The 12,920-nt window shown below is 37.3% G+C and overlaps 1 protein-coding gene across 1 annotated transcript in view; it reads right to left on the bottom strand.

The window, feature by feature from the left end:
* Positions 1-703: 703 nt before the first annotated feature.
* LOC131695572 (synaptotagmin-5-like) overlaps positions 704-12,920 on the bottom strand; it is a 116,810-nt gene continuing 104,593 nt past the window's right edge. Inside the window, exons 6-7 of the mRNA XM_058984109.1 lie at positions 1,806-1,996; positions 704-1,747 (exon numbers count right to left, since the gene is read on the bottom strand). Of these exons, the coding sequence (XP_058840092.1) occupies positions 1,280-1,747; positions 1,806-1,996 (659 nt within the window). The 3' untranslated portion in view covers positions 704-1,279. The remainder of the gene's footprint in view (positions 1,748-1,805; positions 1,997-12,920) is intronic.

Here is a 12,920-nt window from a genome sequence, read left to right as displayed (position 1 = left end):
CTGGCCCTTTCCCTTCACAATATGGAAGCATATCGGCTTCCCATCACGTTCCTAACATCATCCAAGAATCTAATATTTGAACGTGGTGTTCGCATCCTCAATCCTCCGTTTACAAACTTTTTTTTTTTTCATTCGAACAGCAAAATCCATGCCTTTTCACTTTTCGGTTTACCCAAGATTGCATCAAAATCGTATTATCCCTAATCAGATTTAAACAGAAACGCCCAAATGCTCTTCAGTTTAAAGATAACCCTAAGTTACTACATGTGTCCAAGGTATTTTTCTCACAATTTTCTGTATTTTTCTTTTGAAAATGATTATGCCATTGTTGTTCTCAGATAGTTTTACATATAAAAACATCTTATACATCAAGATAACTTGAGTCAATCCCCAGACACAGTCATTTGAAGCAAAAATTAAAAAAATTCTCACGTTTTACGTCTACGCTATATCTCAGTAACCAAGCAGAATGTCGAAATTCTGAAAACGCCACTTTGTAGAAATTTTTTTGACAAGTGATGTAGCATATCTAACTCAGTTTACTCCAAAATGGCGTTTTTCATAAGATAGCACAACAGCGACGATTTAAACTGTAAAATAATTAAAATAATAAAGAATTCCATAGCACATGGGACAGTTATGCTTATAGCGGCAGTAATGGAGTCTGGCGAGTCAACGTTTTTGAAAACATGAATGTGCAACATTTTATACCAGATTTTTCATTTATTTATATATCAGTAACACTGAATAAATTTTAAGAATTACATTGTTGTTTTATGAATGTATAAGGGCTTATTTTCGCATGTTCTGATCGACAGAAACTGTACATCAGTTTTTTGAAAATACTTCATTCCCATTTTGTAATCTGTGGTGTGAGTATGTATATAAGTATATTGATACCATTGTGTATATATAGATAAACCTCTCAGCAGTCATATCATTCATAAACGTTTCAAACTTAATAGAAAACAGATAGATGTTTGAAAATAGTACCCCTAAACAAGCCTATTGATTGAAGTATACATGTCTATAGAAATCTAAACTACAGTAAATAGCCTCTTGATTACATTCCAAAACTAATCGCTGTAAAACCGTTTGCACTTTCTTCACGTTGATACGTAAATAGTTACATTGAGAACATCTATTAACAATTTTGATAGTTATCTGCGAGTTAACAAACAGCAATATGTAGATTAAGGTACACTGGACGTTTCCCTACAACTTACGTTCGCTCTCCTAGCTGGGGGTTAGAAGTGCAAGTCATATGTGTTTTGTTGATTTATTTCCCAGTTGGCGGTTTTGATGTCTTCCAGTCCGAGAGAGCAATCCATTGAGCAGTGGCTGATCGATTCCGAAAGAGTTCATCGAAAAAGGCGCGATCTTCTGGTCTCGCATCAGGTCCGCTGCCGATGATTGCCTTCCCCAGAACTTCGTTCTTTCCCAGAAGACTGTCGTGGAGGACCTGTAGCTCGATTGAGCAGTTTTTCAGTGCATCTTTGGCGATGTCGAACGAGAGTGCTTCATTGTACACCGGAGTTACCGTGTTCCGCGATACGGTTGTCTTCCGCTTTTTAAGTCTCTTTCCGTCGATGTTGTACAGTGACACTTTAACGTACGGATCCGATGAGTTCCGCGTTTCGTCTATGACCCGGAGGTTTCTGGCTTTGATTACTACGACGGTAAGTCTTTCGGCTGATGGAAGATATGAAAGTGAAACCATGAGGTCGCCTAGATCTTGTTTTGTATTCTGAAAGTAACAGATTCACATTAGATTAAATGTCAAAGGTGAAAGCTACAAATCTTACCGTTTCAGTACATGGCCCTAGTGGGCGCCAGAGGTCTATTCGGTCCGAGAAATCAACATGTGCCAGTGCGAGCTGGGAACCGCCAATGATCACGTGTCGTGAGTAGGCATCAAAATCGAATAGAAGCACCTCGAGTGTGCGGCGGCCGACGGTGGCGGGACGTACTTCGAAAACGAAGTCCTCATCGAATACTGCAAAAATACGGGTATAAATACATAAGCTAACTTGGGGCATTGACTTTTTGAGAATGAAATATAGTTTCTCTTTATTTTTCACCATAAACACCCAGAACTCATCTGTCGAACATGTAATGTAATGTCCGTACTTTTACCAAGGACTTTACCACACAAATAAATTAAAGGGTTGCGTACAAAAAACGACCACACTGACATACAAATTGCAGCTATCCTTACCAGCAACCAACATAATTTGCGAAAATATAGACGCAGACATATAATTAGAATATTGATAAAGTTCATAAAATTAAAATTTTTCTTTTCGATAGGTTTTGACATATGAAAGTGAAAACATCATCATTGCACTCTTGTGTCATTTGTAGGTCCTATCAAAATAATTCATAACATAATTACAATATTTGCCCATAGTGAAGTTACACGGGCTAGGCTAAAACAAAATCAACATCAGCCAAAACTTTTTATAAAGTATTCACAGGTATTTAATCTTTTCGGGAAAGTTGCAGGTTTGGTAATGATAAACATTACCTTCGAAATTAATCAACGCGAAAAATCAGAAACAAAAACTTTATGAACAAAAATAAGAATTTAGAGTTTATTATAGAAAACATCTCATAACTCGGTTACTGTGAGTGACAGAGACTCAGAGCCGTAGCGTGCAGTCGGTCGGGTTGGCTCCCGCCAAGGGCACCAAGCTTAGGGAGGCGCTATAATCGTGCTCTATTTTATAAAATAAGTAAAATAAGGTTAAATCATAAGATCATGAGAGGAGTGCTATTTCCAAGCACACACTAACTTATTAATTGAACTGAAAAAGAAAGCCAATGTAAACACCGAAGTAGTGCACAATAAAGACGCTGAATCCCTCTGGATAAAGACTCGCCAACTCTATCTTATTCTTATTATTTATCAGTAAGTGTCATTCCAATCGAGCACGAGATCTGTCAAAAGCCCTCAATCCGAAGAAAATCGCTTCGAATCCTTCTGGAACGAGAGCCATTGACAGGTCTCGTGTTCGATTGGAACGACACTGACAAATGAATGCTAAACAAACAACTGACGTGTCGAGTCTTTATCCAGAGGGATTCAGCGTCTTTAGTGCACAACTGAGACCCCACCAAAGGCGCTAAAAGATTAAGTCTTCCCGATGCCAGAAAGAGCTCTGCAATATCACAAAGTTGCCAGTGGTCAACGAGTTTTGCACGAATTCGAATCTCTGGTTGAAATGACATGAGACTTTTGCAGTTCCTAGAAGCGTTGGAAATTCCTTGTTTTATCCCAGAGACTTTGTATCAGAGCTTCCTCGCGCTGGTATATTTGACGGCCTCTCAAGAGAAATATTTAAACCTTAATAAGTAAACTCACCTGTCTATAGTTTTCGGAACAGTAAAATCTGCCCACACAGGGAGATAATCAGAGTCACGCTCCTCCCAAATAGCATTTAAAATTTTATAGCATGCTAAAAAAGCAATCTATGTTTTAAGAGGCTCTTTAAGAGTGCCTTGAAACCACAATTGTTAGTTGGGCTTAGAGCTTGAATGCTTCACATTTGTCGGACGCTTTTCATACGCGGGAATGGTTATATGGACTCTCCTGCCAAAGGTTACCTGACACGAATTTTGAGAGGACACATCAGTTTGTCCCGTCCAGTGCAATTTCTATTCAAAATATTTACTCACTGCAGTAAGAGGTGTTTGACACAACCCCGTGCTTCAGCAGAGACACGCATGATAAACTCGAATCAGTGACTGTCTATTTCAACTTTGTGAGCGGGCATGTAGACGTGGTAGTCCTTCATAAAAGACAGAATATCACAATTCTGAGCATATCTGGGCAAAATATCTGTTACCGCTGCATAAGTCGTAGCTTTGTTTTACTTGCATGCGCAAGAAGATGAGTGGATATCTGGGACATAACCAGAATGTCGTGATGGCACTTGGACTGATGATTCAAATGTAATGATATGCACCGTAATGAGTAATTCACAAACAAGGGCACAGTTCCTAAAAATACTCTCCTTTATTATTTATTGGTTTTGATATACAGATATACTGCCGCTAGAAGCATAATTGTCCCATGTGTATAGGAATTCCCATAGCACATGGGACAGTTATGCTTCTAGCGGCAGTATAGTACATCGAAAAAAGTCACTATCATTTGAAAAAATGTCCTATAATGTCGTGAAATATCGAGGTCTGGAGTAATCTCAAAAAAGTGCATTTCTGTGACATTAAATTCTCCAATATTTTCCTCCAATATTTGCCAAGTCCCCTAAAGGAAACTCCAATATTTTCCAAACTCCAATATTTTCTAAGTCCCATAAAGGATATCCACAAAAAAAATTCAAGATGATGCTAAATCTTCACCATCTAAGCCATTTCGCATCAAAATTACGAATTTTTTTGAATATTCAGAGTTCTTTCAAAAAATTTTCGTAGAATTGACCGCTAAGGCCGATTCTTTTATCAAGTCTGGTTGAGCTAAAGTTTTGCATACAGACTTTTTTTTTAAATTACCTTCATCCCATACGTGCCATTGGCACCCTAATATACAGTCTCCTAAATAGATGCTCACATAAAATGCGGCGCGTGTCAAACACGAACGAACTTCGGTCGAATCATTCGGGATTTTACAAGCTTTCAATCATCGGAAAGAAATATAGCTGTTATTGAAGGGTTGAACCGCAGAGGCGGATCGAATTCCCTAAATATTCGTCAGCTCGGTAAACAGATATACACATACACATGACGCATGGTACGCATAACTGAGCTTCCGCCAAGGGCACCAAAAGATCACGCCACGGCTCTGCAGAGACTACATGTCTTCTGCAAAATTTATAAAAGTACTCTCCGCTACAGACACTTTATACACAGACTAGCGAAGTGTCAAAAATTGCAGCCAAACGGACTGTCAAAAGGTGCAGCCAAACGAGCATGAGGGTTTTAAGAGGGGAAGTACAAGAGGAATCCCGTGCAAAGCATCTCAGTCAAAAGGGCAAGCTGCTGGCTAACGGGGGCTATTTGCCAACTCGGATGCGCTAATTGCCCTTCAATTTGCCAGCAAATTGCTGGCAAATAGGGGACTATTTTAAATGCAGCATTTGGGCGATTTGCCGCCGTCATTTTTTGGCCGTCCTACCCGCCCTTAAATCTTCCTCAAATCGCCCAGGGAATGCGCCATTTAATCGCCCTTAATTGCCTAATATGAAAATTACAAATAATACTTATTTTCGGATTCATTATCTACTCACATAAACTTATCAGTACACTAGGTAATCACCACCAAACTACTTTAGGTCAGAGATCTTGTTCCACTATCCTTACACACGATTCCACAATTTCCCACATTCGTTGGCTAAATGAAGTGCACTAGACAAACAAAATACAAGCGAGAACACGCCAATTGTTTAAAAAAACAATTTTAAGCTTAAGCCAAACATGAACCGCCATGTTTGAATAACGCAAAAAACTACCAAGTTTATTTCAGCCGCCAGAAAATGGGTTAAGTGTTGAAATTGCCTTTAAATCGTATTCGCAAATTGCATTTGTTCCTAGGGACAATTAGCCCAAAATGCTCGCAGAAACTCTGCCAGCATCAATTTCGCTTTGCTCAACTTTTGCTAACTTTCTGCTTGTCACGCTGACCGGGCTGTACTGTACAGAGCAGGGATGCCATGTGCACAGATTTATCTGTGTGTCACAGATTTTCAATATGTTGCACAGATAGCAAGAACTGCACAGATTTCCATAGTTTTCTGTTTTAACGCACAGATTTCCACAGATTAGCACAGATTTCTCAATTTTTTACCTTGCGCTTAATTTTTGACACGCGCAAAAATAAAAAAAAGGTCACCACATCTTGTTTTCAGCGAAATTTGTAAGATTTCCGTGACATAGATAGACACATATTTTTAAATGGGCCGCGCACAGATTTTGCAAAATATCACCTGGTATCCCTGCTCCAGCGCTTAAAAAATTGACATCGCTGCATGAACTTGAAAGAAAACGAAATTCAATTCATGCCCACTGCGATGAATGAAATTTTTGATTCGTTTCCATCGTCATTCGTTCTCCCCTGGGACGGGACCTGCGGAAAGAAAAAAAAACGCGTGTCAAATTGATCCAGCACGCAAATGTCAGATTGAACCGGCTGTCCTCAGAGTGATTAATATAGGGAGTATTCTATTTGAAATTAAGTAAATGCTAACTTTTTTTTTCAAATGTTTCAATAAATTAATCATTAGATCAATAATGATAGTGGAGATGATAGTGCTTTCATTAATTTCGAGATCGTCAAATCTTGTGAACTTCTCCCACTGTTTTCACAAATCGGGATTCACCGGAAAATGGTGAAAAGTCATCTCCGGATTTTTCGCTTTACTACGACCGCAATTTTTGACCTTGCGCTTCATGATAATGGATTCACAAAAAAAAAATTAAAGGGTTGTGTACAGGACACGACCACGGTGACATTAAAAATATAGCTTTTTTATCTATCACACATCGTCGCTGTTGTGCTATCTTATGACAAACGCCATTTTGGGGGAAACTGAGTTAGATATGCCACATTACTTGTTTGAAAAATCTCTACAAAGTGGCGTTTTCGGAATTTTGAAATTCTACTTGGTTGCTTAGACATTGCGAGAAACGTCATGAGAAATTGTGAGTTTTTTGCTTAAAATCACTGTATCTAGGGATTTGCTCAAGTTATATTGAAGTTTTAGATGTTTTTATGCGTGAAAATGTCTGAGGAACACAATGACATAAACATTTTCAAAAGAAAATTACACGAGTTGTGAGAAAAACACAGTTTTAGTTTTAAATTGGAAATAAAGGATATTTGGCAACACTGTAACTAAAAATAACTATTTTTTCTAGATGCCCTGACTCATTCCCTTCAAAATGCATTTCACCGATTGTTTATAGCCCATATGAACGCAAAGATATGAATAAAAGTTAAAAATTGATGATTTTTTTCTATGGAAAATTTTTCATGCACGATTATGACACGTTATACAAATTTTGTCATCAATACACGCCTATGACACGTGTGAGTGCGACTTTTGTTTACATTCATAGTAAAAACTCGCAACATAGTCAAGCGATCTTCGTAATATTTGAGAGATTGATGAAGAATAGATAGAAGCATTAATTATCTTCTTTGGAATGTTTATACCATTTATAAGTTTCAAGATATTCAATCTCAAACTTTAAAAATCGTTTTTCTCGAAATGTGCTAAATGGCGCTTGTCATAAGATAGCACAACAGCGACGACATATCGACACACGTTCTTGTTCACTCGCCTGTTTTCATATGTTACAATTTGCTATATACCCTCCCCATTAAAACATAATTTATTGAAGGTCTTTTAACGGTAATCTATTAATTAATCAAGTATCTCACTAGGTGATTGGCATTATTTGGCTGATCCATCTAGTAAAAATAGGCTGGTCTGTCCAGAAAATATATTCAAAAGAAAAGTTCCATATTGAGAGCTGTGATGAGGAAACCCACGCCCGCCAACGGAAATATACAGATTCTCCATAAAATATGAAATTTCATTTTCCATTTAAATTTTCAATAATGTACTAATGAACTTAAGTAAACAATCTTAAGTGTATGTATTTCTTGATCGATTAGTGGTGGAAAAATGAAATTATTTGATAAATTACATTGTTATGCAACGTTCGCACTACCAGTTAAAATGGGTTTTTATGCTATCTTGGTGACATTTTTCTTGTTGCTAATTATTAAAACGTGTTATAACTCTGTAGTGTAAACATTGTATTATTAAACCAATTCTGCAGCGTTTTATGTTATACAGGTGTTTTATGTGGTAATAGGACTGACATAATTATATCTTCAGTACAGCGGTTTGTTTCATAATTTAAAACAGATTTATTTTAAAATTTAAATTAGTTTACCCAACCGTATTTGTTGTATACCTTAAAACGCAATTAGAACTGTGTTTTAAATACATAGGGTAGGACAGATATTCTGACTGGTTAAACTGGGAAAACAATTTTAAGTCCAGTAACGCTTAAGACATGGCTTGAATTTGAATCGAAAAAGAACACCCGCTTCAACTGCTGCTGGGACCAGGGTTGTTAATCGATAATTAATCGTCATCGTCGATAACGTTAACCACCCGTCAACGTCATCGGAAACTCCGTTAACGATAATGTATCGTCGCCTTCATCGTCATCGTCGATAATTGTATCTTCGTTTTCATCGTCATCGTCGGTTCATCGGTTATCGCGATACATTTTGCGTTACTTTCCCGTTTATTGGGGTTGAAGTTGATGCGGTTAACTTTCAATTGTTTCGAAATAAATACCTATTGAAGGACATGTTGGCAGTCGAAAATCAATAGTTTTGGACATTTTCTATGCTCCGGGGGGGGGGGGGGGGGGGGGGGGTGTTCCGACGATGTGTCAAAATGGAATTTTTTGTCAACTTTTCGGGAGAGTTTTATATTGAAGGGAAAGTTATTGGCAGTTGACAATCAATAGTTTCGGACATTTTCAATACACAGGGGGTTCGACTATGTGTCAAAATGGATCTTTTCAACTTTTAAGGAAAGTTTGTTATATTGAAGAAGTTATTGGTAAGTGAAAATCAATAGTTTTGGGCATTTTCAATGTACCGTCGGTGCATCAAAATAGAATTTTTTTCAACTTTTCGCGAACTTTTTATATTGAAGGGCAGGTTGTTGGCAGTTGAAAATTGATAGTTTTTGACATTTTCAATTCACACGAGGATCCAAATTGGCAAAAAGGTAAAAGAAATTCTTTGATCCACGAAAAACATTTTTAGTTATAGTATCTTCAGCAAAGTTTATTTATATTTTTTTGCATTTAAAAAGTATTGGTTGGGTGATTAATCCCTCTAAAGCTGAGAAGAAAGTTTTTGCTTATGTTTATGAAAATTAAAAAAACTTTCTTTGGCAAAGTTGTTGAGAATATCTTAAGTATTAACTTCGTATTGCTTTTTTCAAAATACTTTTTCTGGTAATTTTGTAGCATTTCAAAATGTGCCAAGATGTTGTTCAGCATAAGAAAATACAGAATTTTTGTAATGTAAGTTTATTTGTATCTCTTACAAGTTATCGAAGTTTTAGTGTCCAAAAAGCAATATTTTGGTACGGAAGCCACAAATTTCCGCAGACGAATACCAATACGAATCTGTAAAACAAACACTATCAAAATCGTTTGGTGGGCTCTAGCTTACGTTCAAGTCAAATTCGAGTAAATTCCTTCTTTAGCATATTTTTCTTATCTTAGAGATGCAAAATATACAAAAATAATAATACTGTACTGTAAGACCTCCTCAAAGGAATTTTTCACTAAATGATAAGAACGGGTTATGAGGCTTTGTCGAGGAACTAAAGAAAAATATTTTAACCGCTCCGGTTTATTAAAAAGAAAGAAAAAAATGTTAGTCCAGGTGTTTGCGTTTCGACTTCCGTCTCTTCAGAACCAGAAAGAATATGTGCCGATTTTGTCAATGTCATCATTTTAACAGCCTATAATTCGCCAAGGGGCTGATAAAAACAGGCCTTCACTGTATTCAAAAAACGAATAAAACTCTATTATGTGGCCGTACATAAATTACACTACATAATTAAGGGTAAACAAAGGAAGCATGAAGCATCTTGTTACATAGTGGAGAGAAGAAACGGAGGAGGGGGCTAAAAGCTTCCTAACTAGAAAAGGAAATCAAACGTTGGAAATATGTATGTATATTCTCCTTTTTAAAATCCGAAATCTTCTGGTTTAAATTAAAATTATAATAAAATTTGTTAATCACCACAGACTTAAATGTGTAGTGTAATTTGTGAATGGCCTCATAATAGTGGTTTAGTAGTTTTTTCAATATATGTTTTTGCGTGCTAAAAATTACTAATTGCACAATAGCTCAAAATTTGTTTTCTTCATGGTCAAAACAATTTTGGTCACCTTTTTGCCGCTTGGAAACACTGTGCACCTGGGACTCTTCTGTGCACCAACTTACTCGAAAAGTTGAAAAAAATTCAATTTTGACACATCGTCGGACCCTTCTGCTATTGAAATGTCCATCATGAATTATTGATTTTCAATTGCCAACAACTTTCCCTTCAACATAATACATTTTCCCGAAAAGTTGAAATAATTTCATTTTGACGCATCGTCAGACCCCGCTGTGCATAGAAAATGTCCAAAACTATTGATTTTCAACTGCCAACAACATGTCCTTCAATAGGTATTTAATTCTAAACAATTGAAAGTTAACCGCATCAACTTCAACTGCAATAAACGGGAAAGTAACGCAAAATGTATCGCGATAACCGATGAACCGACGATGACGATGAAAGCGACGATACAATTATCGACGATGACGATGAAGGCGACGATAAATTATCGTTAACTGAGTTTCCGATGACGATACATTATCGTTAACGAGTAACGCCGATAAATTATCGTGAAAAATGTATCGCATTAACAACCCTGGCTGGGACGGTAAGTTCTGTTTTAAAATTTTCCGTTGTGTCCAGTACGAAACAAAAGTGTTTGAAATTAGAAAACAAAAAGTTCTGCTGGGAATGTGATTGTTTCCGATGCAATTACACTCAGATTTTTCACGCAGGGAATACAGGCCGTGTAAAGGAAAACCGCGTAAATTTAAAAAAACGCGTTAATGAAAACCGCGTAAATTTCAAAATCCGCGTAAAAAACCTGAGTGTACTCTCCTATATAAAATACTACGCTGCTGAACAGTGCAATAACTACAGAAGCACGTAGTCAGATGCCTTACTGATAAAAAACATATAACCGAAATATGAAACATGAAAACCAATTGGCTCTTTACCCTACGCAGCTACAAAGCGCCGTAAACATGGATTAACAAGTTACAACGCACACGCATGCATAAAAATAAATATATTTTTTTTCAAACGCAACACTCTTAAGGTTCAAGTTACCTTTTTTAAGCATGTGTTAGAATTGAACGCTTGGTAGTGTGCGTAGAAAAATTTGTGTTCAGCTTTGCCACCGGATTATCCATTTAAACCTTTTTAAAACTCTAAAAGAAGAATATCAGTCGATTTATTAGATCATCACGATTCAATTCATGCAAAATACCTGCTGGAAAAACCATCGGCTTAGCTAAATGGTGCTTTTGAAAAAGTGGCTGTAGTTTTTTCATTGCGCAGTTGTGTTGCGTACCCCAGCTCGGTGTGGTAGTGTGATAAAAAATCACAGCCACTTTTTCAAAAGCACCATCCAGCTAAGCCGATGGTTTTTCCAGCAGGTATTTTGCATGAATTGAATCGTGATGATCTAATAAATCGACTGATATTCTTCTTTTAGAGTTTTGAAAAGGTTTAAATGGATAATCTGGTGGCAAAGCTGAACACAATTTTTCTTACGCATACTACCAAGCCTTGAGGTAACTTGAGCCTTAAGCAGCACACACCGTATTGAATTAAATCCAAACCACCCCGCCCACCCACTTTGCAAATCATTCTGTGACACCATGCTGGTACCCGACAAATCCGCACACGGCCACCGCTGCCGAAAATGCATAGCGTCTACCGCTTATTGTAGTGCCCAGACGCTGCAGCCATGATCTTACCCGTTCGACATAAGAACAAAAACTGATTCAAACGAGTACGCGTCACCTCTATTTATAAACTAACCGTATATGGTTTAGTCACTTAGGCGCGAGTGTGTGAAATGCCAACGTTACCGAAAATCGATAGCGCTTATTGCATCGCCCGGAGACGGTGTTGCTCATATGGGATCAGAGCAACAACTGATTTAAACGGACATGCGTTGCTTCTATTTATGACTTTTCGTGTTTCATTGAGCAACTAAGCTGCCCTCTTTTGACGGCTGTGTCTGAGAAATCTGCCTCACGAATGGTATTTTTCCCGTTTTTTGTGAACTTTTTAATTTTACCAATTTCCAAAAGTCTACTTTTATTGGGGAGATATTAAATTATTACCAATATTTAAGTTAGGTGTTTCTGAATCGGTTGGTGTATGAATGATTAAAATCCATCTAGTAATATCGGAGTTATAAGCGTGCAAACCTTACATAGTTTCGTTACATGGGAGATAGTTTAGATTTTAGAATGACACCTAGCCCCAGATAGTGGAGTAAGACATTTTTAATGTCAAAATATTTTTCATTTTGGAAGTGCGAGTATACTGCAAATATCCAATTGATACGTGATTGTATTCGCGCTTGGCTTATTGTATATGAAGGCGGCCTCAGAATGTACAGGCATTCTTGAAATGGTTCGTCAGATGTACACTAGAACTATCGCCTTTCATTTCCAGGGTCAAACATGTGTACATCTATCGATGAAAACAAATATATCATTATATAGATGCAGACAAGTTTCTTCCATAAAAGCACTGCAGGACAGCGGGAAATGGATTGTATACACACACAAACATTGTAGAACATATAAAATCGAAAATATGGACAGTTTTGACTCTAATGAATTAAGTACCTCAAAACGCTGTTTTGGGCCACTGTGCGCTGGCACCACACCACAAATTAGCGCAAGCTAGAAACTGAATTCAAACAGATCACGCAACATATGTGAACGCCTGAAACAACAGGCTAACCCCAAGTGATGTCTCGGGAAGTCAGCACAGAAGCTCCCTTTTAGTTCAGTTCCATTCTCTAGAACATGAAAGCTCTTTTTATTGATCGTTTTCCATTTTTCCACGGCTTTTTTATTTTTTATATGCAAAAGTATGTTAGCCGGTCACGACCTATGATGCGATTGCGAGCATCTATTGGTGGCAATGAAAATTTATTGCATGCCAGCTGGTTCTACTTGTGCGTTCGTTTCTTGCACACTACATACCAAGCGGAAATTGACCGTCTTATCAACGTATGTTTTCTTATGCAACTTTTTGAATTAACAC

Source organism: Topomyia yanbarensis, unplaced genomic scaffold, assembly GCF_030247195.1.
Source record: "Topomyia yanbarensis strain Yona2022 unplaced genomic scaffold, ASM3024719v1 HiC_scaffold_45, whole genome shotgun sequence".
NCBI lineage: Eukaryota > Metazoa > Arthropoda > Insecta > Diptera > Culicidae > Topomyia > Topomyia yanbarensis.
This window is presented reverse-complemented; position numbering and strand designations above follow the sequence as displayed.